This window comes from Crinia signifera, chromosome 4 (assembly GCF_055691185.1).
Source record: "Crinia signifera chromosome 4, ASM5569118v1, whole genome shotgun sequence".
NCBI classification, from domain to species: Eukaryota; Metazoa; Chordata; class Amphibia; order Anura; family Myobatrachidae; genus Crinia; species Crinia signifera.
The window spans coordinates 216,421,687-216,449,652 of NC_139220.1; the positions used below are offsets into that span (position 1 = coordinate 216,421,687).

General features: G+C 43.5%; 1 protein-coding gene across 1 annotated transcript; it reads left to right on the forward strand.

Annotated features, from left to right (window-relative positions):
- Positions 1-13: 13 nt before the first annotated feature.
- On the forward strand, positions 14-24,576 carry MPHOSPH10 (M-phase phosphoprotein 10). The gene is made up of 11 exons (XM_083183767.1): positions 14-197; positions 2,564-3,224; positions 13,495-13,673; positions 14,382-14,610; positions 17,896-18,037; positions 19,484-19,551; positions 19,640-19,777; positions 19,990-20,100; positions 20,306-20,413; positions 22,032-22,262; positions 24,301-24,576. Exons 1-11 carry the CDS (start codon positions 109-111, stop codon positions 24,448-24,450), a joined length of 2,106 nt encoding a protein of 701 aa, XP_083039893.1. The 5' UTR covers positions 14-108; the 3' UTR covers positions 24,451-24,576.
- Positions 24,577-27,966: the final 3,390 nt, after the last annotated feature.

Sequence of the window (27,966 nt, forward strand, 5' to 3'; positions counted from 1 at the left end):
CGGTAGGGACGTGCTTACCGGCGCGCTTCCGCTGCTGCACAATCTACTCTCCAGTCCATGTGAGTGATAGTTAGTGCCGTGCACTACTACATCAGCGGTGTAGGGGAGATGGCAGCGGCGAAGGTAAAGCGCACCAGTTTGTGGTCCTTTGCGGAGTGCCTGGAGGCAGTGAGCGCCCGGCCGGAGCAGCTGCTGAGGTATGTGCACCTCACCAGCACCGCATGCTGCCATGAAGTTCCTTAATTGTTTAAACACATTTGGTTTATATTGTTGAACACCTTTTAATAATATTCTTTGGGGGCTCTACAAGGCAGCCACATAACAATATAGGGGTCGATCCTATTGGGTGCGGATGATTCACGAGTGCGAATCATCACGGCACCGAGCGCACCTCCATAGGGGTGCGAGCAATTTTAAGGGGGACTAAGTAAAAACCGGACCCGGATAAGACACCGGAACGCCGGACCAGACATCAAACTCTGCATTCCGGAGCTTATAGTGTCTGGTCCGAGGGGTGTCCCATGCGGGGGGTGTCTTGTCCGGGGGGATGCCTGTGATTGCTCACACCAGGGACATGGGGAAGGGGTGATTACAGCCTCCCCGTGTGGTCTGGAACGTTCCAGTTTTTATTACACCCCCGGACCATGCGGTGAGGCTGTATTCTCCCCCCTCTCCTCTCCCAGGTGACAGGTGCGAGAGCAGCCTCATCAGATGGAGCACCCCCGGACAGGACACCCCCGCACCGGATACTACAAGCTCCGGAATGCAGAGTTTGATGTCCAGTCCGGCATTCCGGTGTCTTATCCGATTCCGGATTTTACCCATACCCATGGGTAAAATCCGGAATCGGATAAGACACCGGAATGCCGGACTGGACATCAAACTCTGCTTTCCGGAGCTTGTAGTATCCGATCCGGAGGTGTCCTGTCCGGGGGTGCTCCATCTGATGAGGCTGCTCTCGCACCTGTCACCTGGGAGAGGAGAGGGGGGAGAATACAGCCTCACAGCATGGTCCAGGGTGTAATAAAAACTGGAACGGTCAAGACCACACGGGGAGGCTGTAATCTCCCCTTTCCCATGTCCCTGGTGTGAGCAATCACAGGCATCCCCCCGGACAAGACACCCCTCGGACCAGACACTATAAGCTCCGGAATGCAGAGTTTGATGTCTGGTCCGGCGTTCCGGTGTCTTGTCCGGGTCCGGTTTTTACTTAGTCCCAGTGGGAATTCAGGCCAGCGAAGGGTGCAAGATCAGGCTGAATCGGGTGGCGTTTCCAGCATTTAAATGCATGAAAATGGCACCTCTTACCCTTTGGACCTATTAGGATCGGCCTCATAGAATTTGACATTAGGAACCATGTGGCCCTTCTACTCTGCCCCTTTTTTGCATTTTTTTTTCTACAATGGAAATTAAAAAATTAGCGCAGACGTACTAAGCCTCAAAAAAGAGAAACACAAGGGTGGTACTTCCAGCCAATTAGCCTCTAATTGTCATCTTTCAAACAGAATATAACATGACAGGAGCTGGACGTTTATCATTCTATCATCCTTGTGTTTCTCTTTTTAAGGTTAAATACCTTGTTTGGGTTTAAAGGCCCCCATACACTATGCTATTCAGGCCCAATTTCACCAGATTCGGATGGATCGGCCCGTGAAATTGGCCCAGATCACATGTGTAGACATCCCGTCTGACATGATGCACGGTTCTTTGCGCATCGGTGGCGGGAGGTCGGACCAGCTGCACATAACGTTTGCTAAATCTCATGTACAGCCTCTTGGCGGGGGATGCCGGTGAGAAGCAGAAGCGGGCAGTGGCAGCGGACACAGAGGCAGGGGATGGAGTGCCGAGCAGGGAGCTGCAAAAAAATAACCACAACACAAATGAATGGGCAGCCAGTGATTGGTTGAGCTCTCCCAGCCAATTACTGATTGTACTGCCTCCAGTGATTTCACCAACCCAGCAATAAGCCGGATAGGGCTGCAAGTCTTAAAATGGACTCAATATGAGTTCCACCTGAGTTGAAGTCAGGTACAAAATCTCAGATGTGACACCTAAAAACAATGTAAAAAAAAGTAATTCTTAACATAGTGATGCAAATAAGGCAAATTATTGCCAGAGAAAGAGGCCTGAAGCAAGCAGAGTTGTATGGGTCCTATCTGCTCAATCACGCTAGGCATTTCCCACTGAGTGGCATACTGAGGCATGATATATTGAGACATATCTGTAGGTATTGTTTTATAGAGTGTACTAGATCAATGTAAGTTCATTCTGAATTCTTGTTTGCCATGGGACCACTACTCTTATCACTGCATCATACATCTACCTCTGGTTATGAATTATATTCTAGGCCAAGGATGGGGAACCTTTGTCTCCCAGCTGCTGTTGAACTACACATCCCAGCATGCCCTGCAACCATTTTAGAATGGCCAAACTGTAGCAGTGCATGCTGGGATGTGTAGGTCAACAACAACTGGGAGCCAAAGCTTGCCCATCCCTGTTCTAGGCTGTCAGCCTTGCATCATATCTTTCATGCTTATTTCAATCTTTTTTTTTTTTTCTTTAGTGTCCAAGAAGGATTGGCTTCTGATTTTTCCAACTTGACAAAATCTCTATATGACTTACAGAAATCAGAATTTGCTCTAGAGGTGGGGAGCCCTCTGAATGAGCTGGCTATTGAAAACTTTGATGAAGAACAGATCTGGCAGCAGATTGAACTTCAGAACAGTTTAGTTCTTGGCTACTTTAAGAAGGCAGTATCCCAGAGTGTAAAGGACAAAGACCTTTATATATTGCAGCTGTCTGATGAGGAAGAGGAGGAGGCATCTGAGAGTGACCAAGAAGTAAATGACAAAGCAGAAGGTCCTAAGATAAGTTCAGAAAGTAAAAGAGGGAAAAGTGAATCATCTGTCGCTAAAAATGTCTCGCATAAAGTCATGGAAAGCTTCAGTGATGGCGATTCAGATATGGACTTTGATATTGACAAATTGGAGCAACAGCACAAGAAAAAATCAATTAAAAAGCCTGCAAAAGGGCTGGCTGAAAAGTCCATAGTGGATGACAAGTTCTTTAAGTTGTCAGAAATGGAGGCCTTTTTGGAAGCCGCTGAGAAGGAAGATGGAGAAACTAATGAGGAGGATGGTGATGAAGAGGAAGTGGATTATTTTGAACAGATTGACTCTGATGATGAGGAAGATTTTGAGTTCCAAATGAAAAAAACAAAACAGGTAAACGGTCCAACAAGCTTGGGTGACATGCAGCTGTTGTGGAGTATCTCTCATCTGTATATACTCGGACAGGCCCTCTTACTGGTTCTGAGTGTTGCCTTGTATGTGGGATAATAGGGAAATGTCCATTAACCCCTTCAGTGGTGAGGTTTTTTTTGGGGGGGGGGCGCTCCCCACTGGGTGAGTTTTTTATGGGGGGGCGCTCCCTTAAAAAAAAAAACACCGCCTCCCTGGGTCCAGGCAGCGCCACTCAATCAGCCGCTGCCCGGACCTGCACCCCGTCCCTGTCCCCGGCAGCCGGCTTGTCATAAGCCGGCGCCGGGGACTTCTATAGAAAAGCCGGAGGGGAGGAGGAGGAGGCGGCAGCGTGGCAGAGGGGAGGGAGCCCGGCTTTAACCCCTTCCTGACAGAGCTAGTTTTTGCGTTCCTGACAGAGCCATTTTTTTCAAATCTGACATGTCTCACTTAAGTGGGGATAACTTTTTTTTGCTTTTACTTATCCCAGTGATTTTGAGATTGTTTTTTCGTGACACATTGTACTTCAAATTAGTGGTAAATTTGGGTCGATACAGTCTGTGTTTTTTTGTGAAAAATACCAAAATGTCGTGAAAAAATGGAAAATTTAGCGATTTGCAAAATGTTAAATTTTCTGCTTGTGAGACAAATAATCATACCACTCAAAATAGTTAATAACTAACATAGACCATATGTCTACTTTATATTTCCATCATTATTTCAACTTCCTTTTAATTTTTTTGGACACTAGGAGGCTTACAATATGAATAGCAAATTCTCAAATTTTCAAGAAAATTTCAAACACTGATTTTTTTAGGGACCAGTTCAGTTCTGATGTGACTTTGAGGGACTTGTATGTGAGACACCCCCATAAATGATGCCATTTCAAAAACTGCACCCCTCACAGTATTCAAAACAGCATTTTGGAAGTTTGTTAACCCTTTAGGTGTTTCACAGGAATTAAAACAAAGTGTAGGTGAAATTTCAAAATTTCATTTTTTTTGCAGATTTGCAATTTTAATACATTTTTCTAAGGAACACAGTACATTTTACTAGAGAAATGTGACTAAAAATTGATTCCCCCAATTCTTTTGTTTTCATAAATATCCTATATGTGGCCCTAGTGTGCACGTTGACCAAACCACAGGCTTCATAATAGAAGGAGCACCTACTTGATTTTGGAGACTCCTTTTTATGAGATTATTTTTTAGGCACCATGTAGGTTTCTAGGCACCATAAGATGCTAAAATTTAGGAACCCCCCCACAAGTGACCCCATTTTGCAAACTACACCCCTCAGGGAATTCATCTAGGGGTATAGTGTACATTTCAAACCCCCAGGGGTTTCACCAATTGTGGTACAACTGGGCAGTGAAAATGAAAAATTACATTTTTTTACACAAAAATGCAGTTCTGGCTCAAAATTTTTCATTTTCACAAGGAATGAAGGAGACAAAGCACCCCAAAATCTGTGCCCCAATTTCTCCCGAGTACGGCAATGCCTCACATGTGACCAAAAAATACCAGTTGGGTGCATGGCAGGACTCAGAAGGGAAGGAGTGATTTTTGGATTTTGCAGCTCAGATTCTGGTGGAATTTTGGTGGGTGCTATGTCGCATTAGCAAGACCCCCCAAGCACCAATACAGTGGAACCCCCCCACAAGTCACCCCATTTTGCAAACTACACCCCTCAGGGAATTCATCTAGGGGTATAGTGTACATTTCAAACCCCCAGGGGTTTCACCAATTTTGATACAAGTGGGCAGTGAAAATGAAAAATTACATTTTTTTACACAAAAATGCAGTTCTGGCTCAAAATTTTTCATTTTCAGAAGGTATGAAGGAGAAAAAGCACCCCAAAATCTGTGCCCCAATTTCTCCCGAGTACGGCAATGCCTCACATGTGACCAAAAAATACCAGTTGGGTGCATGGCAGGACTCAGAAGGGAAGGAGTGATTTTTGGATTTTGCAGCACAGATTTTGGTGGAATGAATGGTGGGTGCTATGTTGCACCAATACAGTGGAACCCCCCCACAAGTCACCCCATTTTGCAAAGTACACCCCTCAGGGAATTCATCTAGGGGTATAGTGTACATTTCAAACCCCCAGGGGTTTCACCAATTTTGATACAAGTGGGCAGTGAACATGAAAAATTACATTTTTTTACACAAAAATGCAGTTCTGGCTCAAAATTTTTCATTTTCAGAAGGTATGAAGGAGAAAAAGCACCCCAAAATCTGTGCCCCAATTTCTCCCGAGTACGGCAATGCCTCACATGTGACCAAAAAATACCAGTTGGGTGCATGGCAGGACTCAGAAGGGAAGGAGTGATTTTTGGATTTTGCAGCTCAGATTCTGGTGGAATTTTGGTGGGTGCTATGTCGCATTAGCAAGACCCCCCAAGCACCAATACAGTGGAACCCCCCCACAAGTCACCCCATTTTGCAAACTACACCCCTCAGGGAATTCATCTAGGGGTATAGTGTACATTTCAAACCCCCAGGGGTTTCACCAATTTTGATACAAGTGGGCAGTGAACATGAAAAATTACATTTTTTTACACAAAAATGCAGTTCTGGCTCAAAATTTTTAATTTTCAGAAGGTATGAAGGAGAAAAAGCACCCCAAAATCTGTGCCCCAATTTCTCCCGAGTACGGCAATGCCTCACATGTGACCAAAAAATACCAGTTGGGTGCATGGCAGGACTCAGAAGGGAAGGAGTGATTTTTGGATTTTGCAGCTCAGATTCTGGTGGAATTTTGGTGGGTGCTATGTCGCATTAGCAAGACCCCCCAAGCACCAATACAGTGGAACCCCCCCACAAGTCACCCCATTTTGCAAACTACACCCCTCAGGGAATTCATCTAGGGGTATAGTGTACATTTCAAACCCCCAGGGGTTTCACCAATTTTGATACAAGTGGGCAGTGAACATGAAAAATTACATTTTTTTACACAAAAATGCAGTTCTGGCTCAAAATTTTTAATTTTCAGAAGGTATGAAGGAGAAAAAGCACCCCAAAATCTGTGCCCCAATTTCTCCTGAGTACGGCAATGCCTCACATGTGACCAAAAAATACCAGTTGGGTGCATGGCAGGACTCAGAAGGGAAGGAGTGATTTTTGGATTTTGCAGCTCAGATTCTGGTGGAATTTTGGTGGGTGCTATGTCGCATTAGCAAGACCCCCCAAGCACCAATACAGTGGAACCCCCCCACAAGTCACCCCATTTTGCAAACTACACCCCTCAGGGAATTCATCTAGGGGTATAGTGTACATTTCAAACCCCCAGGGGTTTCACCAATTTTGATACAAGTGGGCAGTGAACATGAAAAATTACATTTTTTTACACAAAAATGCAGTTCTGGCTCAAAATTTTTCATTTTCAGAAGGTATGAAGGAGAAAAAGCACCCCAAAATCTGTGCCCCAATTTCTCCCGAGTACGGCAATGCCTGACATGTGACCAAAAAATACCAGTTGGGTGCATGGCAGGACTCAGAACGGAAGGAGTGATTTTTTGGATTTTGCAGCTCAGATTCTGGTGGAATTTTGGTGGGTGCTATGTCGCATTAGCAAGACCCCCCAAGCACCAATACAGTGGAACCCCCCCACAAGTCACCCCATTTTGCAAACTACACCCCTCAGGGAATTCATCTAGGGGTATAGTGTACATTTCAAACCCCCAGGGGTTTCACCAATTTTGATACAAGTGGGCAGTGAACATGAAAAATTACATTTTTTTACACAAAAATGCAGTTCTGGCTCAAAATTTTTCATTTTCAGAAGGTATGAAGGAGAAAAAGCACCCAAAAATCTGTGCCCCAATTTCTCCCGAGTACGGCAATGCCTGACATGTGACCAAAAAATACCAGTTGGGTGCATGGCAGGACTCAGAACGGAAGGAGTGATTTTTTGGATTTTGCAGCTCAGATTCTGGTGGAATGAATGGTGGGTGCTATGTTGCACCAATACAGTGGAACCCCCCCACAAGTCACCCCATTTTGCGAAGTACACCCCTCAGGGAATTCATCTAGGGGTATAGTGTACATTTCAAACCCCCAGGGGTTTCACCAATTTTGATACAAGTGGGCAGTGAAAATGAAAAATTACATTTTTTTACACAAAAATGCAGTTCTGGCTCAAAATTTTTCATTTTCAGAAGGAATGAAGGAGACAAAGCACCCCAAAATCTGTGCCCCAATTTCTCCCGAGTACGCCAATGCCTCATGTGTGACCAAAAAGTGGCAGGACTCAGAAGGGAAGGAGTGATATTTGGATTTTGCAGCTCAGATTCTGGTGGAATTTTGGTGGGTGCTATGTGGCATTAGCAAGACCCCCGAAGCACGGTGAAATTATGAACCTAATATTCCATAGATGTGTGGTATATTTTAAAACACTCCTTTATACATAGGCCGGGTTTGTCGGGGCAAGTGTCACACTGGAAAATAGTTTGCTTTCTTATTCCCTTTTTATAGCAAACTTTGCACCTTTTTTGTGTCCTGCCCTTTTTTCCAGTGGAGGGGATTTCATCAGGAAAATGCTGCCCTGGTACAATACGGGGGCCAGTACTAGAAGTACTGGGGCCCTCTGCCTGCTGGTTCCCAAATATTAGGCCCTTTATGACTTCCTCTTGAAAGTGCATAAATGTCCCCCTCTGGCCGGTAGAACGGAATAGCACGTAAGCGTTATACAGTGCCATCTGGATGATATACACGGCCACCTTCTTGTACCAGATTTTTGGGTACTTATGTAGTATCTGGGCTGCCGATTTTTTGATTGTATGCCTTAAGTTAAGGCATACAATCAGATGCGATGCGATGCGATATCGCATCGCATCCGATATCGGATGCGATATCGGATGCGATGACCCGATTTTTCCATAGGAATCAATGTTAAAATGGACTGAGTCCATTTTAACATGGAATTCAATGGGAAAAATGGGTCCTTTTCATACCCCTACTATCCAAGTGGGCATGGAGTTGGATATAAACCTGTGGCGAGCGTAGCGAGCCACCGAGCCCGAAGCGTGGCGAGCGAAGCGAGCCCCGCGAGGGGACGGTATTCGTCCCCTCGCGGGGCTCGCTTCGCTCGCCACGCTTCGGGCTCGGTGGCTCGCTACGCTCGCCACAGGTTTATATCCAACTCCATGCCCACTTGGATAGTAGGGGTATGAAAAGGACCCATTTTTCCCATTGAATTCCATGTTAAAATGGACTCAGTCCATTTTAACATTGATTCCTATGGAAAAATCGGGTCATCGCATCGCATCGCATCGAATCGCATGGTCGCATGCGATGCGATGCGATCTCCCGATCCGACCCGATTTAGAAATCGGCAGCCCAGATACTACATAAGTACCGATTTTTGTTTTCCGCAGGGCACTGTACGGCTTCAGTACCTGATCTGAAAGATCCACTCCACCCATGTACCTATTGTAATCCAGGATACAATTAGGTTTGGAGGTGTGGGTACTGGTACCTCGTACAGGGACGGAGGTGGTACTGTCTCCGTGAATTGTTGTCAGTATAAGGACATCCCTCTTGTCCTTATATTTGACCAACAACATATTTTCGTTGCATATTCCCCTGCTTTCACCCCTTCTCATTGCTTGGGCAATGTGCGTTTTTGGGAGGCCTCTTTGGTTCTTGCGCACAGTACCGCAAGCTGCTGTACCTCTTGAACCAAGGGCCTTAAACAGGGGGATGCTAGTGTAAAAGTTATCCACATAGAGGTGATAACCTTTATCCAGGAAGGGGTGCACTAAATCCCAGACAATTTTCCCACTAACACCTACGAGGGAGGGGGGGCATTCTGGCGGTTGAATTCTTGAATCCTTCCCTTCATAAACCCTAAACCTGTGGGTGTACCCTGAGGTGCTTTCACACAGTTTATACATTTTTATGCCATACCTTGCCCTCTTACTGGGAAGGTACTGGCGGAATTTAACCCTTCCTTTAAAATGTATAAGGGACTCGTCGATACAAATAAATTTTTCAGGGATGTACACCTCTTCAAATTTGGCACTGAAATGATCAATGACCGGCCTGACTTTGAATAGCCGGTCAAAGGTGGGATCATCTCTGGGTGGGCACTGTGCATTATCGGTGTAATGTATAAATTTAAGAATTGTCTCAAATCGAGTCCGGGTCATGGCCATACGGTAAAATGGAGTACTGTACAGAACATCTGTACTCCAATATTGCCTAATTTCTGGCTTTTTTACTATGCCCATATGAAACACCAGACCCCAAAATGCCATCATCTCTACTGCATCTACAGGGGTCCACCTAGCAAATGATGACGTGGGGTTTTGAGCAATAAACTGCTGGGCATATAAATTAGTTTGGTCCACCATTAAATTTATAAAATCATCAGAGAAAAATAATTTGAAAAAGTCAATTTCTCTGAGACCTGTGGAATCAAATTGGATTCCTGGCATGGCCAAAAACTCAGGAACCTGGGGCTCAAAATTGTCTGGTGGTGGGGTCCATACTAGATCAATTATTGGGGGGGGAATCTCAGCTGATCTACGGGGGCGTCTTTGAGGGGGTCCCTCATCACCAGAGGAGGAAGAGGAGCTTAAGACGAATCCTTCAAATTCCCCGCTTGCATCACTGGCTGTGTCAGAGTCAGAGGCTAGCATGGCATATGCCTCCTCCACTGAATACATTCTCCTGGATGACTGGGAGGACATTTGGGATGCCATTTTTATTTTTGTGTTACTGGTAGTGAAATGTTTCAACACGTGTATAGTGTAGGGGGGGGTACAAACTTTATTTCAACCCGGGGGGTATGTAGTGTGTAGTGTGTATGTAGTGCAGAAAAAAAAAATACTTTATACCAATAAAAAAAAAAAAAAAATGAAGGGGTTAAAAATAAAAAATTGAAGGGGTTAAAAAAAAAAAGTTCCTGCGCCAAAAATTGAGCACAGATGTTGGTCAGTAACGTCTGTCACTGAACAGCGCTCAAAGGCAACAGGAATCTGATCCAAAAAAAAAAAAAAATAGATCAACCCTGTGCCGAAAAAGCTGATCAGTGATGTACGTCACTGATCGGCGCACAGTGGCCACAGGACACCCACAAAATCAGTGTGTGTAAGAAAAAAAATTAAAAAAAGACCCCACAGCACTCACAAAAAAAAAAAAAGGTGATCAGTGATGCGACACTGATTACCAGTGAGGGACAGCAGGTGCACAACCTTTGGTGCAACTGACAGTGCAACTGGCAGCAACTGACAGGTATATATATAAAAAAAAAACCTCTGCGCCCCCAAAAAGTTGCTGATCAGCACAGATATACTGATCAGCACAAAAGGGGGGGTAGCAGACACAAAATATACACTCTCTATCACTCTCTGTCACTATCTCTCTCTATCTCTCACTATCTCTCACTATCTATCACTCTAGGACACTGCAGCAGCAGCACTGACAGTTATATGTATAAAAAAAAACTGCACCCCCAAAAAGGGGGGGTAGCAGACACAAAATATACACTCTCTATCACTCTCTGTCACTATCTCTCTCTATCTCTCTATCTCTCACTATCTATCACTATCTATCACTATCTATCACTCTATGACACTGCAGCAGCAGCAAAATAAAACCCCTGCACCCCCAAAAAGGGGGGGTAGCAGACACAAATCTCTCTATCTCTCTACCTCTCACTATCTATCACTATCTATCACTGTATGACACTGCAGCAGCAGCACTGACAGTTATTTATATATAGAAAACCCCTGCACCCCCAAAAAGGGGGGGTAGCAGACACAAAATATAGCTCTCTCTGTCACTATCTCTCTATATCTCTCTCTATCTCTCTCTATCTCTCTCTCTATCTCTCTATCACACTGCAGCAGCAGCAGGAAGTCTCAGGAAGTCAGATCCAGGAAGCGTCCAGCACGCTACAAGCAGTGAGTAGGTGATCAGGTAAGGTATTTGCAAGGATCAGGTAAGTATTAGCAAGGATCAGGTCGGTATTCACGGCAGGCAGGCACGGTGACCGTTCTGCACGCTATTCCAGACCGGAATGGCGTCTGCAGCGCAGTCACCGTCAGTTTAAATGTCGCGCCTTGGCTGTGATTGGTCCGTGGGTCCCACGGACCAATCACAGCCTTGGGGGCAGGTGGGGTGAGGGTGGGGTGAGGTGTCATCGTCACCGATGACCCCCTCATGCCCCCTGACGCCCGGCGGTGATTGACACCTGTGTTACCGAGCGTCTGATTCGCTGGTAACACAGGAAAACGCTGTGAATGGCTGTTCACACTGAACAGCCAATCACAGCGATCGCCGACGGGGGGGCGGCATCGCAGCCCCCCCTGGGCATGCAGGGACATGTCTGCTGTCAGGGACAGCAGACATCGTCCCACTGTCACTGCGTCTCGAGACGCAGTGACAGTTTAAACTCATGACGTACATTTATGCCATGTGTCGGGAAGTACCTCCCGGCCATGACGTAAATGTACGTCAAATGTCGGGAAGGGGTTAAACAGTAGCAATCCGGAGAATTTACTGGGCACTGAGGCACAGCCAGGAAAATTCTCGGGATTGCCACTGAAGGGGTTAATAGTTTGTTTTTATAACATTTAAAGGAAAACTTCACCTTTGAGAAACTATCCAATGTACTCTATTGTAGTTCCTGTAACATGTGTTCTGTAGTACAGCATTTTAATATGGTTTTCACTGCACTACTTCTAGATGGAAGCCTAACTTGTTAATAGATCTTATATCCCTTTAACACAGAAAATAAAATTACAGGGTTAAACATTTCTAATTTGACAGTCATTCGGGTCGAATTCCCAGGTCTTCGACCCAGGAATTTACCAGGGTCGAGGACCCAGGATTTTCAACCAAAAGAAATAATAGTGTTAATCAGCAAAGTACTGCGTAGAAATGTTTTACCCAATAATTTGCTTTTCTGTATGAAAGGGGGGGGTCAGATTAGGACCGCCAAAATAACATGGCATTCAAATGCCAGTTAAAGGCCTGGATTTACAGACGCTTCTGTCTGAAAAGGGAATCAATGAGAGGCTGGCAATATGAGTTGCACTGCATTTTGTAATAAGATCTTAATAAAATGCAAACTTGTTATATTGGTAAAAAAACATTTAAGAGGGCACTTGGAATGTGTCCAGTAGGCACTTTACTTCAATTACCTTTGATTTTTTTTCCCAGACTGCAGCTCCAATTGACCAAGGGGCTAATATTTGGTATTAATACCATATACAAATAAGAAACCTAAATAATATGCTGTCTGATCACAATTTATTTATTTATTTTGACAGCTAAGTAAAGCACAGCAATTTCTTATTTGAGTGGAAATTAGGAAGTTTAAACGTGAATGCAGAATATTAAGTTTTGTCCATGGGCAACATGCGACCAGCTATTCTGACCACAGCTGTCATTGGTTGATTTGGTGGCTCAAAGCAATACAATTAACTTTATTGGAGGAATTCCATTGTTTATGGCAGCAGCTTCCGTACCAGGGGCCCAACTGATCAACTCAATTGTTGTTTCATTAGGGAGCGAACAGGGGTGTGGTATAGGGTTCCAACAGTCTTGCGGGCTCACTGCGCTCACCACACTGCGGGCACTGTGGCCCACTACGCTCGCCACCTATTCTATTCTCCCTCTATGGGGGTCGTGGACCCCCACAAGGGAGAATAGCCGGTGTGTGTCGGGGTTTTGACTGTCGGGATCCCGACGTCGGGTAATTGACTGTCGGGACCCCGTCCGGCACCCGCGAACAGGTGGTGAAATTTCTGCTAGCAGCCCCCTGTTCTGAGGAGAAGAAATGTGCAAATTGCCCTGTTTTGGCCAAATGGTATTTTTCACATCATGCCCAGCGCTTTAGTTGGGTTGAGTCATTTTACAAGGCTAAATCTGGCACTGTAGGTCACAATAATGACACCTTGAATAGAGTCCACCAATCCTCCAGTTAATTTACACAGAAGATTGGGTACATATAAACAATTGAATTTCCCCCTATATTATTAAAAGTCTGTGATGGAAGGTAACCTTTTTAGTTTTGGAAGTGAATTAATCAAATAAATTGCCTCAGTCATTTTCTCTTGTATATTGCCTGGTAATAATTGAAATTAGGACCTATCTTAGTAACTACAATTTTCAGAATCTTTATTAAAAATAAGATACCAGACTCCAAGCCTGAATCTATTAGTGATGTGAAACAGACAGGTCTTGTTCGGTCACCCTGCAGAGCATAGGGTCTGTAATAAAACAATTTTAGGTGTATTTTTCAGGTGTCCAGAAGCTCCAGGGATCTTCATTACAGTGATTTCTTCGATCCTGTTGAGGGTGATGAGAACGTCCCAGACAGACAGCCAAATGATGAGGAAGATGAACACCTAGAACAAAATGATGATGAAGAGGAGGTGGACATGGAGGAGGACGTGGGTGAAGAAGATAGCATAGTTGATGAGTAAGACACTTATTTCTGCCTTATCTGGTAAAAAGTGATTTCTGTCAGTTTAATAAGATTTTCAGAATCTGTTAAAGAACTTTCTGTAGTCGCTAATTTCTTTAGACCTCCAACAAAATCACCGGATGTGGAAAAATCACAGAAAACCCTTCTTTCTGTAATGTTAAATGTAGAATGGGGCAGCTAAAAAAATGGTTCCCTTACTGGCCCCAGCTATTGCTTGATGCTAGATAATGTTAGTTAATATTCTATATCAGGGGTCTTCAACCCTTAGCCCGCTGAACTGGTCTCAGTGTCCCCCTATCTTGTATGCACAGGATATAGATAGATATCTAGATATTTCCTTTAAAGTAAAAAAAACAGAAAACCGCTGCCGTGGCAGCGTAATGCAGTCCCCGGGTGCCACCTCCTTAATATTGATTGGCTCCTTATGAATACCGTTTCTTAGCAGCAAACGTCATTCTCTGACTTTAAGTGCTGGGAGTGTTGTTGGCGTGGGCTGTAAGCCCACAACTCACAATGTATCACTAGTTTTGTTGGATTTCTGCTCGTAACTCAGCAGGCAAGAGAAATCCACAGCTAATAGAATAGCCCTGGGCACTTATTTTTGGCTTTATTCAGTAATGTATTGAATTAAATTACCCCCTATATATTTCCTTGTCCCCACCTGTAATGCCTAAACCTATGAGATTATTTTTTTGCCTTCAGCCTAGGGGAGGAGGAGGAGGAGGAGGAGGAAGAAGGAGAAGAAGAAATTGTAATGGAAGAAACAGAAGAGAGTAAAAAAGCAAAGGAAGCTTTCAAGAGGGTGACATTTGATCTGTCAGATGGCAGTGAGGGAGAAGATGTTGATGATATACTCAGTGGCAGAAAGAATCCCGAAGAACCACAGGAGCCTGGAGAACTGAAGTCCTCTTTTGAGAAGAGGGAGGAAAAGGTCAGTGTAAACCTCCTCTTATAAAAGGGCCCATTTACTAACATTATTTTTACTAAAATAATGGGAAAAGGGGTGTTTTCAAACCCTTTTCATATTATTTTAGTTTCCCTTGAATGTGCTAAAGCAGTGGATCCCAAACTGTCTGCTGTGGCACCCTGGTGTGCCTTGGGGGACTTACAGGGGTGCCCTGGGTTGGTGGTCCAGGACCAATTCAAGTTTTTTATGTACATTATAATAGTCAAATTGTGGACAAACAGAAGGGAATCCTGTCCATTACCACATAACTGATCCTAAGGATGAGATATAAACACAATTTATTAAACTTAATATTTGTTTCTGACTTTCTCAATCAATTACCTTTAGCCTAGGGGGGCCACAAAAACATTCATGATGCTTTGGGGTGCCGTGAGTTACAAACTTTGGGAACTCCTGTGCTAAAGGGCTTTTTAGAGCAGTTTTCATGAAAAACTGCTCCAAACTCCAATTTACAAATTTTTATAGTAAGCAGATCGCATTTCCCATACGTAGTAAGGAAAAGGTTATCTGTCCAAATTAAATATAAAAAAAATCCATTTGGCCCTGTGACAATAACGCCAGCTGGCTCCAATGTGAATACAATTCTTCTGTACAGATTTCTCTTCTCCTATGCAGAGAGAGCTGTGCAGGTACGGGGCCACGGTGATTAGCTGTGTGTGTCTAATACTCTCCTCCCCAGAGGCCAGGAATCGGTGGTCTGGTGAGGGCTGCTGGTCTCTGAGGCCTCCTGCTGTGCTGGTTCCCCAGTGCAGTAAAGTGACGCGGCAAAGCGGCAGCTCACTTTACAGTACGATGGCTCACAGGAGAAGGAAGCCCTGAAGACTGGCAGCACTGAAGGAGATGATCCCTGGGAGATAATGAATATACAAGCGGTTGGGGGGTCATCGTGATGATGATGGGGGTGACAATCGTGGTGTAGTGGTGCATGCGCAGTACAGTATCGGGGTTTTCCGATAGTGCTGCAGAGACCCATTGCAGGGACATTGCTTTAATGCAAGCTCGGTCTCTGCATGTGATAATGGATACATCCGTGCAGTCAGTTATCGCATTGCAAGTTGGGTCAATAGTATCACATCTGCATCTTCAGGTGCAGATGGAGATAAATGGGCACCCTACACAATGTTCTTCAGTTACACCGTGCAACTATCTTTTCATATGTAAATAGGGTTTTTGGAAAATGAGTTACAAACCTGGTGTCTCTCTGGAGAGCCAGACTACAGCTCAATAGAACACAACCTTGGCTAGTGCCACAATGGGGGCGAGCAGAATATTTTATCAGGCGTACAGCAATGTGACCGCTAGGGGGGGTCTTCATAACAAAGCCCCACTTCACTGCAGCTACATTGTGTCTGAGTTAGGTTTTGAGGGGTATAGTTACAAAAGTTTCGGCTTATACAAGTCGAGATGTTGCCCATAGCAACCAGTTTTATTCTAACTATACTAGAAACTGCTAGATACGTAGATCCAATAAACCCACTTTGCCAGAGCTTCTTGATTTGATGATCGATTTTGCTAGTTTTTCTGGGTATTAATTGGGGCAAATCTGTTTCCTTTACTCCCTACCAAAGTGCAGCTCCCTTCATATAATATCCCCTGCGATGGTGTACACAGTTTAAAAACTTAGGTATTCAGGTTTCTCATTCCCCCTTTGGTTTTGTGGCTCTTAACCTGACCCCACAAATGGCCTGGTTACTCCACAAGGCTTGCATCTGACAGGTGCTCCCTTTGTCAGTTACTGGTAGGATAAATCTAATTAAAATGGTTATCCAGCCTAAATATTTGTATAGTCTTGTAAATATTCCTGCTTTTACTTCCCGCTTATTACTCAGTATGTTGTTGTTTCTTTTATCTTGGGCTGTAAACGTACGCAAATCACTGCTAAACCATTGTGTAGATCAAGATACAATGGTGGTTTAGCGCTACCTGACTATCAGTATTACTTTGCTGCCCAGTTAGGGGAGTGGATCACACCTGGGGATTATGGGGACTTGCATGTTTCCCTTCTAAACAAGGTGGATCGTCTTTTTCACCATTGCAATTTGTACTGGCTCACACAACCTTGGTCTCTCTTCCCCCTTTTTTGCAACAAGCTCGGAGGATAAGGGTAGCAAACAAAGGATGGTTGCGCTACACACTAAATGCAGGTGTACAATTGAAATTTAAAAAGAACATTTATTGCACAATAATATAATTAAAACATAGTGAAATTAGCTTTAAAAAGCTTTAAAAGCTGTGGTGACAATGATGGGGAACCCTGCACTTGACCCATGCTCCCCTATCTGGAAAAACAAGAACTTCCCTGAACTTTGTAAGTTAGACAGTACAGGAGCTTGGGATGGGTGTCTTTTTTGGGATCTTTGGGGAAGGGGGGGGGGGGGTTGCTGCGCCACAGCTCTCTGAAAGCCCTGTTCATGCAATTCGCAAAATGCAGAGCCCCCCCCCCCCAAAAAATGATCTCAGTTCTGTACTCCTCTCTCCTCCTTTTCCGGAGGTGATAAGTTGAGCGATTTGCATGCTAAGTGAGGGGTTGATCTAGGTCCCATTGAGGATTGGGTTCATATGGTTGGTTCCCCCCTGGGGTGCCACGGAGTATGCCAGATTTCAGCAAATCCAGCTATATATTCTTCACCGGGTGTACCGGACCCCGAGTAGACTACTGCAGATTGGTGGCTCTGTGTCGGATGCTTGTCCTATGTGCTCGGAACCTGGAGCTGGTTTCTGGCATCTGTTGTGGTAATGCCCCAGGTGTTTTCTTTTTGGGAGGCGGTTTCGACGAGTATCCGAAGCACAGGTATTCGGGTTCCTCTTATGACCCCTCGTATATGTATCTTTGGTATAGAATTAGAGGAGCTTCTCCCTACCCATCTTAGATTATATGTTAATAACCTCCTCACTATAGCCCAAGTTTGTATTGCCCGAACCTGGATGGGCCCAGACCCAGTCAAGATGAGTTATCCTAGCTTATTTATTATATGTTGGTTTCCCGATTGGGCACCTCCCTGCCCTCATGCCTACCGCTGAAAATCTCTTACTGTGTATGCTGAACACTAAAGTTAAGTTTATACCAATGTCCAGAGAATGCATTGTTTTTATTTTGTTTATTGTAATATTTTTCTTTTTCTGTCAAAAAGCTTAATAAAAATAGAAATAGTCCTTGGTGAAAAAATAATTACAGCAATATTTTGTTTTTTGAGAACTATCTATTAACCTGCTGACTTCTAATTTAATATAAAATACCCTGGTTTACAGATGACAGAGAAGATTCAGTCTTTACAAAAGCAAATGATGGGGGAGAAATCATGGCAGCTGAGTGGAGAAGTGACTGCACAGAAGAGGCCAGAGAACAGCCTACTATCAGAGTCTTTAGTCTTTGACCATGCCTCCAGGATGGGTAAGTGTAGTCTTTGTGCATGAAGTAGCCAATGTTGATCTCCCATTCAAATCTCTACACATTGCAAACTGGTAGTTACATAAGACATTATATTTTACCACCATCAGCTATTCATCGTTAAATATGAGTCTCTGTATCTAATTCTAGTAAATGTAATGGACTCTTCTAGCCTACAGCTTCAGAATACTAATTTTGTCAAGTCCATTGAGCAATCCATGTTAAATTCTTAGAGGTATGTGTAAGTAACGGGATTTCAGTGATCTAGCTGCTAAAATAAAATCGCAAAGTTTTGATGAGAAAACCAGGTCGGTTTTGCTTTGAAACAAATTGCTAACTTTAATGTAACTACTATTTTGACAATATCATGTGTCTGTTCCAAATAGCTCCCTATTACATATACCATTGACTCAGGTTTGTGTTGTAGTCCAATTGCTAGTGTCAGCTAAGGGTTCCTCCTATAGACTGTAGTCATGGAAATTAACAGACAATTTCTGTCACCTTTTTTAATGACCTGCAAAAGGCTGCTTCTAAAACCAGAAGTATGACCATAACCAACCTGTTTTCCTGAGAGAGTCCCCCCACTGCAACATCCCTGACTATGCACTTTGGTGCAAGGCCCATATACTATCAGCACTCCTCACAAACCTAGATAAGATGTCCCCTGTGCCACCTCTTCACACAAAGAAAGCTTAAGGCTCCCATACACTACTGTGACTTCTCCAAGGGAGCCGGGAGGCTGTCCAAGTCAGGTAGGCCTTGCAGCGCGTCTGATCTACAACAGATCAGGATGTGCAAGGCACCACACATTGGATCGGATGTAAAACACATGCAAATTGGCCACTTCTCACCCAATTTTTCGGCATAATCCCTCGGACTCTGGGTAAAGTGGCCAAATCGCACTAGTGTTTGGCCCGCATTACACTTTCTGGCAATGACTACATTGGCATATGAAATGGAGACCACTGTGAACCATATGGTCTACTTGACTGGATTGTCATTTTCTCCTTCATCCACCAGGGGACACTGCAGTCTTCATACATTGGGGATAGATGGAGTTGGCACTTTAAAGTTCTTACAGTGTGACAGGCTCCTCCCAGACCTCAGTTTTAGAAAAGTAAGGGCCACTCCATCCCCCAATGTATGAAGACTGCAGTGTCCCCTGTGGAATTAGAGAAATGGAATGATCAGTAGGTACCAAATACCTGCTTTTGCACTGAGATAGTGTATATATAAATTAACCCAGTGCTTTATAAAAGTAAAATCTTATTTCCTGTCCTTTTCAGTTATAGTCCTTCAGGGCTCAGGTGTATTGTACCAGGCCCATGCAGTAGGTACCATGCTGAAGTAATCTGCTAACTGTAGAAATATGCACCTTTAAAAATTTGCTGTATAATTTTATGACAACCAAAGTCCTTTGTAACTTTGGCACTATATGGTTTATCATAGCACCTGTGGTCACAGAGGAAACCACGCTTCAACTGGAAGACATCATCAAACAAAGGATAAAAGACCAGGTCAGTGTGTAGGGGAGGTGACAACACAGAAAATATTGCAATCCATACAAGAGCTGTGTTTTAGACCTACCTCTGCTTTATTTCCAAGTTATGGGATGATGTGACTCGCAAGGAGAAACCTAAGGAAGATGCCTTTGAGTACAAGAAGCGGCTCACCCTGGACCATGATAAGAGCAAACTTAGCCTCGCAGAGATTTACGAACAGGAATATATGAAGCTCAATCAGGTAAAAATTGAGCACATTTGTACAGACGCATTTGCTAATACAAATAAAGGCTGTGATAATACTGTCTGTCAGATTATAGTATCACTGCTGTACAGTAAAGCATACATCTATCCTGTGAGCGAGATGTGGTGCATTATCCCTAATGGCTGCTGGTATATGAAGATAAGTGTTGGTGGGTTTAGCTGCATTCACTTAATTTTACATTGTTATAGACAAAGACTGAAGAAGAGGAGAACCCGAAGCATGTAGAAATCCAGAAGTTAATGGACAACCTTTTCCTGAAGCTTGATGCACTATCAAATTTCCATTTCACACCAAAACCGGTAATGTTTTCTATCATTTCTTATCTTATTTTGTTCCTAAGATCATTAAGCAAAGCCTGAATTAAAAGGGGAATACACATATAACCAAGATCCAATTACCCACGTTCGCTGATCGTGGGTAATAGGCTTGTCAGTCTAATTAGCCCTGAAAAAATTGTCTAATAAAAAGAGCCATGGCTTAACCCCTTTTGTTTTTGTCTCATAGCCGGTTCCAGAAATTAAGGTGGTTTCCAATCTCCCTGCAATTAGCATGGAAGAAGTGGCAATGGTGGGAGTGAGTGACGCAGCACTTCTGGCTCCAGAAGAAATCAAGGTAAGGACCATTCATCAGAGGCATGGACATCTCTACATGAGATACTAAAGTGTGTATGTATATGTGTGTGTATGTGTGTGCACTTAGGTTACGTTAACCATTACGTTAACTATGCATCTTAACCTAAGTGCCCAGGATTACGCGCAGCTCCGGCTATCCTGGAAGCTGTGCGTTCCAAATATGCGTTCCAGTGGCTGGCTCCCGGCCGCCGAACTTCCGGTTTTACCGGAAGTCCCATAGCGCTACACAGACTTGTGTCTGTAGCACTATCCAGCATCCGGCCCCCTAAAAGAAGGTATAAATAGCTGGACCGGAGGGCAGTCAGATTGGCTGGCTGACCCTGTCCTTAACCAGGCTGATTCCTGCGCCGCTGATGTTTTGATGAAAAACGTAACTATACTATTCACTTGTTTAAATGCGTGTCTTTCTTTTTCAGCACAGCATGCGTTTACTATTTGTATCATTTGTATGATGTAGGCTCCTTGATAAAGGTCCATGTTGGGACCGAAACGTCGGAGCATACATACTCCATATGTATATTGCCTTGTTGCACCAGTTGGATTAAAATACCCCTCTGTTTTCTCACAAGGCTGATTTGTGATTTTGGAGAGTGCTCTGCTTATGGGCCCCATTTAACAATAGTATTTACAGATGGGGCAGGTCCCATCCTGGCTGGCGGATCGCCAGAACGTCTGCGCTGGGGACCCGCCAGCAGCCGCGCCAGCGAATACACAGACGCACGTGCGTCTCCGTCGCCAGCGCGACGGAAACCCTGTCTGTCTTCGCCTCAGGGAGACGGACAGGGTTAGGGGGGGATGCGGGCAGGTGGCGGGGATCCCGGGTTATCGCCGGCAAGCCGACGGGGACCCGGGGGAACGGATGGAAGCGCCGTCGGAAGGGGACGCGCGCGCCTCTCGTGCGCGCGCGTCCCCTTCTCACCATCGCCATGGCGCTGGCGGGGGATGGCGGCTGGCGACGCCAGCACCATCCCCTGCCAAGATGGGACCTGCCCCATCTGTATTAGCAGCAGCATATTTCATTCAGTATTACAGTGATACAAATATGGCGTTGGTATTTAACATTACTTAGCTCTCAGGCAAGGCCCAGCGAAGTAGTCCCCTTGTTTGCTGGCATTTGCTACAAGGTTGCTGGCAGCCTACTGCTGATGTGTCATCTGCTGCAGTAAGGTTGCACATTACATGGCAGTGCCTGGAAGGCTTCACTGATGCTAAAAGTCTGCTGCTACAATGGTGACCATATCGCTATCTCAGTCTATAGAGTATGTGCTACAATGACAAACAATAACCGTATTTAACAAAGTTAAATGCTGAAAGTAGGGTAGAACACACTTAGCGAGTGTGAAGTTATTTCTCATTGTTAAATTAGACCCATTATTTTGAAAAACATGCAAGATGGAGTCAAAGTACTAGGCATTCCTGTTTACAGCATAAGACTTCAGCATTGTGCTTCAAAAAGTGTTGAAGTTGGAATTTAAGGCAGAAATTCCAACAGTATGTTGGGCTTTCTCACCCACAGCTATGCCCTAAATTATGGGCTAAGTCCTGCAAAATAATTGGCTGCCAACTGTGACAATTACCACCTTATTTTCATTTCACAGGAAAAGAACAAAGCTGGAGACATAAAGACAAATGCTGAAAAGACAGTCACAGACAAGAAGCGCGAGCGAAGAAAGAAAAAGGCCGTAAAGAGGATTAAGATAAAAGAAAGGGAGCAGAGGCAAAAATTGGCAGAGAAGATGAGAGCAGAGAGGGGAGCAAAACCCACTAAAGTCTCTGCAGCAGCCAATCTGAAAAAGCTCACCAAAGAAGGAAAGGCCACTGTGCTGAAGGTAATCTATTTTGTAGCATTCTTTACTGAGATATTTGCCATTTGGGAGTGGTGAGACAGAGTTTTCACTTACACGACTGCAATACCTGACTGGATGTTGGATTTTTTGTGTGCCATAAGCGGCTCCATGTTCAGATTTCCTATGGAAGACTCTGTCAGCAGTGCAGACCCCACTTGCAAATGAGAACATGCAATCACAATATTTATTTAAACAATTTTCTCTTTCTATTCCGCTCTCGAAGCTGTATAAACCTCTATAAATGCTTTCTATCAACTACATGTAGAGAAAGGCGGAGCTAGTTGTTACAAAAATACAGATATTCAAATATTTCAATCTTTCGTCACAACCAAACGGAACAATGTACACACAAAACAGTATTCTTCTATTTATATTAGGTGTATTATGTCCCAAAAAAAAAAACATGTTAGTTGATACTGATAAAATAATCAATGCAAAATCTTAATATGAAAAGTGTTCATTAGAAAACTTTGTACATACAGTTCATCACAAAATGACATCTCGGTTCAAGTGATTTATTGAATGTCTGTGCATGCAGGGCCACCCTGTGATAAAAATCCAGTATTTTAATCACTGGCTGTTCACACGTTGATTGACAGGAAGAAATCAAAAAACCTTAACCAAAAAGAAAAGAGATAGCACCATATAATCAATTTTCATGGGACAGGCTAAATTTTTTTTGGGGGGACTATGCCACTTTTTGTTGTGAGACCCCCTGTCATTCACTTGTGCACAGTGTCTATTCACAGCAGACAGAGGGACTGGGGGCATGCCAGCAGCTCACAGATTGCTGGGCTTGCCCCCATAGTGATGGCACATGAGGGGTGTGGCTTGCAATTGTGGAAGTGAAGACACACCCCTTTGTCAATGCTGCACCCCGTTTTGGGAAGCACATGCAAGCCACGTGCAGGAGTCCCGATTCCGTAACTCTGAAAGTTGGTAACTATGTAGCACTGTGGGGCACGTTGTTACAAGTAACAACGTGCCACCAATATTGTTACAACTTGCCCCAAGTGACATCCAATAACTAAGATGGCCATAGTTCAATATCCATACTTCAATTAATATAACAATATGAATGATAAACCCATACCTTTAACAGTCCAGCCAAGCTATGACTTCAAATATAGGTGAAAAATATTACTTTGGAACAAGAAAAACCAGTTTGTCTAGGTACCTACTACATAAATACATCTGCATTAGCGCTATTTTGCTGAGAACTGACTGTTAAATATTCAAACTTGTTTCTAGTTGTAAAGGTGCCCATACACTGTACAATTTAACAGGTGTGATGCGCGCTCCCGTGCACATCACATCGCACAGTACCAAAAGTTTGTGCTGCACATACTTTTTGTACTAGATGGCATCTCATTGCATTGCATAACGGATATGTGATACAATCTAGTCCAAATTGTATACAATAATTTTAACGTGTATGGGCACCTTAAGAGCCACTGCATGACATGGGTGTGGTTTTAGATTCATTGTAACAACTTGCCTCTAACAACTAGCTCCACCTTCCCTTATAGGGGGTACACAGGGTGCGATTAGGCTTGCGATTAGATCCCAATCAAATGGTACGCAGAATGCATTCAATTTGACTATATAGTACAGATCTGTGCGCAATGGGATCGAATCTGCATCGAATGTAGAAAAACCTTCGATGCCCATTTGATTTTCTATTCGATTTTGCTTCTATAAGCTAGCGACATCCCCTGTGTGGGTCATGCTGCAGGAGCTGGCTGGGGTTGTCCCTAGAGATGACCTGCAGCACAATGCAGCATGTCACGTGGTTTACCCCTGTTCCTCCCAGCATCGACAAGTCTGTGTGTGTAGTCCAATGTGTACCCAACTTTAAAGTGAATTTGGAGTCACACAAAGTAACATTAGACTTTGGACCATGAAGCATGGTTAATCCTTTCTTTTTTTATATATTTTTATTTTTTCCATATATATCAAGTACAACAAAGGTGTATTTTACATTCAGACGCTAATTAGATTTGTATGTTTTCTATTGCAGGATGAAGGAAAAGATAAAGCTTTAAAGTCATCTCAAGCGTTCTTCTCTCAGCTGCAGGATCAGGTCAAATTGCAAATCAAAGGCGCCAAATCTGCGTCCAAGAAAACAAAGAAGGGCAATGAACTTTCTGTGCATAAACTCAAACTTTAGTGAACTTCTTTTATTCCAATCAAGCTATCTTGTTCTATTTATGTTGGTTCAGAAGCTATATGTGTCACTGTGCAAAGGAAATATCTACGGTTTTTATTAAATAAAGTTTATTGGGATGTACAAATATTTCATTTATGAGGCATTATGTACTCTTTTTGGACATTTTTAAGAGATGATCTTTGGCTTACACTATTTTTATTTATTTTATTTTTTTCTTGTCCGTACATCTTATACTCGGCTATGCAATACTCGCAGTAAAATGGATTCCTCGTAATCCATTTGTAGGACATTGTTAGAATCTGGGATAGCAGAATGGGCACTTGGAGCAAGCACTACATGGTTAACTAATAACTTGGCTAAACAACATTCTTCCCACCCCAACCAAGTCTCTTATTTTACTTAAAAAAAAGAAGCCAAATAGAGAACATAATAGAGCAATAACTATGAAACGTGTACACAGCAGGTAAGTAGTCTTTGCTCAACAGAGGAATATAGAAACATAAGCCTGCTAGATAGGCCATCCCACATATGGACCTCTATATCGGAATCCTTGATGTCTTTGAATTCTTAAGATGGTGATGACAGACTGAAGGAATTCCATCTTGAACTGCTCAACAAGAAAAAGTGGTGCTTTGACTGTTTCAAGATGAGGATTGAGCAAAAGATCCACCAGGCTTCATCACCAGAGTGAAATTGGATTAAAACTCCAGACCTCTTTTTATGCTCTGGAATGAGATCATTTACTGAATGCAAGGATCAGACAGGATAGAAAGAGCATTCTGTCACCATGCAATCTCAGTTGTTGGTGCACTGAGTCTCAGTACTGATTCAGGTGCACAGTGTCTGAATTGTTTTCGTGGTGCGGAGATGCTGTATGTTATGGGAGTGCCGCTGAAAGTGGTTATGTACAAAAATACCTTATTGCTCACACGAGTACTTGTGCCATATTTTAAGACAGAAGTAATATGAGTGATCAGATCCTGATAGGTTGATGATCATCAACATGTGCTGTAGTCCTTAAAGTCTTAATTGGTGTAAATAATATCATTTCCAGATCAGTGACTCTATGCTCCTGAACATGTCCACTGAGTACTTTCCAATCGGTATGTATATTCATTACACCAAAGTGCAAAAATAACCTACTGATTACATATTCAATGATATGACAGTATTATTGTGCAGGGACTAAGGTATCCACAGTAGGGGGTTTATAATGATCCAGAGGGGTGGGGGTGTGTATATAAATCACACACATCTCCAGTCCTCTCAACGAGGAAGACCACTGGCTGTATTGTATTTATTTATATTGACCTCCTGGATAAATCATACAGCTGGGGGTAATAATATATCCGGGTTCATATAGAAAGTAGATCTCAGTAGTTCTAATATGTTCGAGGCTTAGCATGTCATCTTTGAAACGGATTCTTTTACACATGTCATATGAAAATGGTCAATTTATGTCACATTGTTACTGTGATGAATGAAGCACACCTACACTGGATCAGATAGTCTGGGTCTTCTTTTCATAGCAGGTAAACAGCAGACCTTGTAATCAGTACAGTGAAGATGGTTACAGCATGTGCAGCATACAGGTCACAGCATGGTACAAGCACTTCAGGAAGCTCCAGTGCTCCCTACCATAACCCGCACCCCGGCCTATCACTTGGGCAGCTAATCCACCATCAAGAGCATTTTCTTTCTGCCCTGGAAACACTTTTATATCAAGAGAGCACAGGTGCTGCTGATTATACAACCTTGCTAATGCTCCAAAATCTGGTCTAGATTCTCCACATTACTCTCATGTGGAGGGATATTGTCTCAGCCACATTACAAAATACTGGGTTATTGTAACATTGTATCAGAGTTGCCTGAATGAAGTCTGCTGATATTCTTCCAGGTAGGTCACATCTACTTCTGCCCTGTGCTGTTCTGACTGGTTGTTCACATCTACTAGCGTGCTAGGGAACTAATCCCTCTGTCTCAAAGCCAGTTAAACATTACATGTATTTGTCATCGTTATGATAAAATAAACACATATAGCGTATGTGTATATTTCACTGATCAAAACTTTCGGTACTTGTGTATTTTATGGCGCCCGATATATCGGATGCGATATTGGCTGATATATCGATGGAATCCGAAGCGATTTTTGACCTGTTCATAAAGATTTTATATAGTGGGGCGAGCGCAGTAATCCGTGTCGCCACGCTTCGGGCTTGGTGGCTCTCTGCGCTCGCCACACTTTATAAAATCAACTCCGTGCGTAGTGGATAGTGGGGTTATGAACCGGTCAAAAATCGGTTTGGATCGCATCGATATATCAGCCGATATCGCATCCGATATATATTGGGCGCCGTGAAAATACACAAGTACCAAACTTTCTTAAGCCTGAAAAAAAATCATGTCATTTGGATGTTTCACATAGGGCCTTTAGAGTATTATTATCTGGCCTGATACATTGACAGACACTGTGACTATTGCAGCTGCGATTGCTCAGTGAGGATGTGCAAAATATTTTAGAAACCCAGCAGCCCTAAAAACTAGAGTGAGGCCCAGCGGAATAATAGCAGAGGCACATCCAGATCCTGACCTAATAAGCAGCTCAATTATGTGAACAGCCATGCAGCATGGCATCCTGAACAGCGATGCCAGAGACGCAATGATTGCCTATAGATTTGCAGACGCATTCAGCAAATGGTGCCTGTACTGTCAATCTACGTAAAAAATAAATGACCATCTGTTATTTTTGGGATTTGTATTTCGATTTTCAATATGAATGTTAATCAGGGATCCTGCGTTAGTCTGTGTGAAAATACCAATGGTTCAATGACATTCACTTTGAGTGGGATTTGGTTTTATATTTGATTTTACTTTTGATTTTGTCTTCAGTAAGTCTCCAAATGCAAAAACAAAGTAAAATGAAAGGTATCATCTAAAACCCATAATCCAACATTAATAAATAAACCCCTTGGGGTGGAATGAAGCACAATTTTGAAGGTTCGGACTAAGATCCATCGGGCAGAGTTTATGCACAAATACTCCTGCCCATGGGGATTTTTTAATCATTGCTACCTGCTATATATGGCTCAGAACCATTGGATATCTTCCATCAAGAACAAAACCACCAAGCATTAGTGATCGATGGCCATTACTACTGGGTAGGTATGAAATCATTCCCAATTATAAAGCACAACTGATATGATGGCACGGTTTAAGTTCTTCTGGTTCCTTCCCTGGTAGGGTATAAGTTGCTAGATTGGAGGTAGATACGGCTTGCGTCTGTGGCCTTGCCCCTACAGAACAATACCTAATCACTCCTGTACCAATAATTTCACTAGGGATGTGGGAGGGAGCGCTGCCTGTTCCTGAGGACTTCCCAAAATGTGCACATTTTCTGGGAGAGATACTGATGTTGATGAATAAGAGAGATGAGTAGAAAGTGGAGCATAGCAACCAATCAACATCTAGCTCATTTTTTGTAGCATTTCATTGAAAATTGCTTCTGGAAAGCTGATT

Bases quoted from the DNA above. Each gene is read 5' to 3' on its own strand.
- MPHOSPH10 (XM_083183767.1), top strand. From the start codon at position 109: ATGGCAGCGGCGAAGGTAAAGCGCACCAGTTTGTGGTCCTTTGCGGAG. The intron at 18,038-19,483 runs GTAAGTGTAGTC...GGTTTATCATAG, and splicing joins TGACCATGCCTCCAGGATGG to CACCTGTGGTCACAGAGGAA. The intron at 20,101-20,305 runs GTAATGTTTTCT...TTTGTCTCATAG, and splicing joins TCCATTTCACACCAAAACCG to CCGGTTCCAGAAATTAAGGT.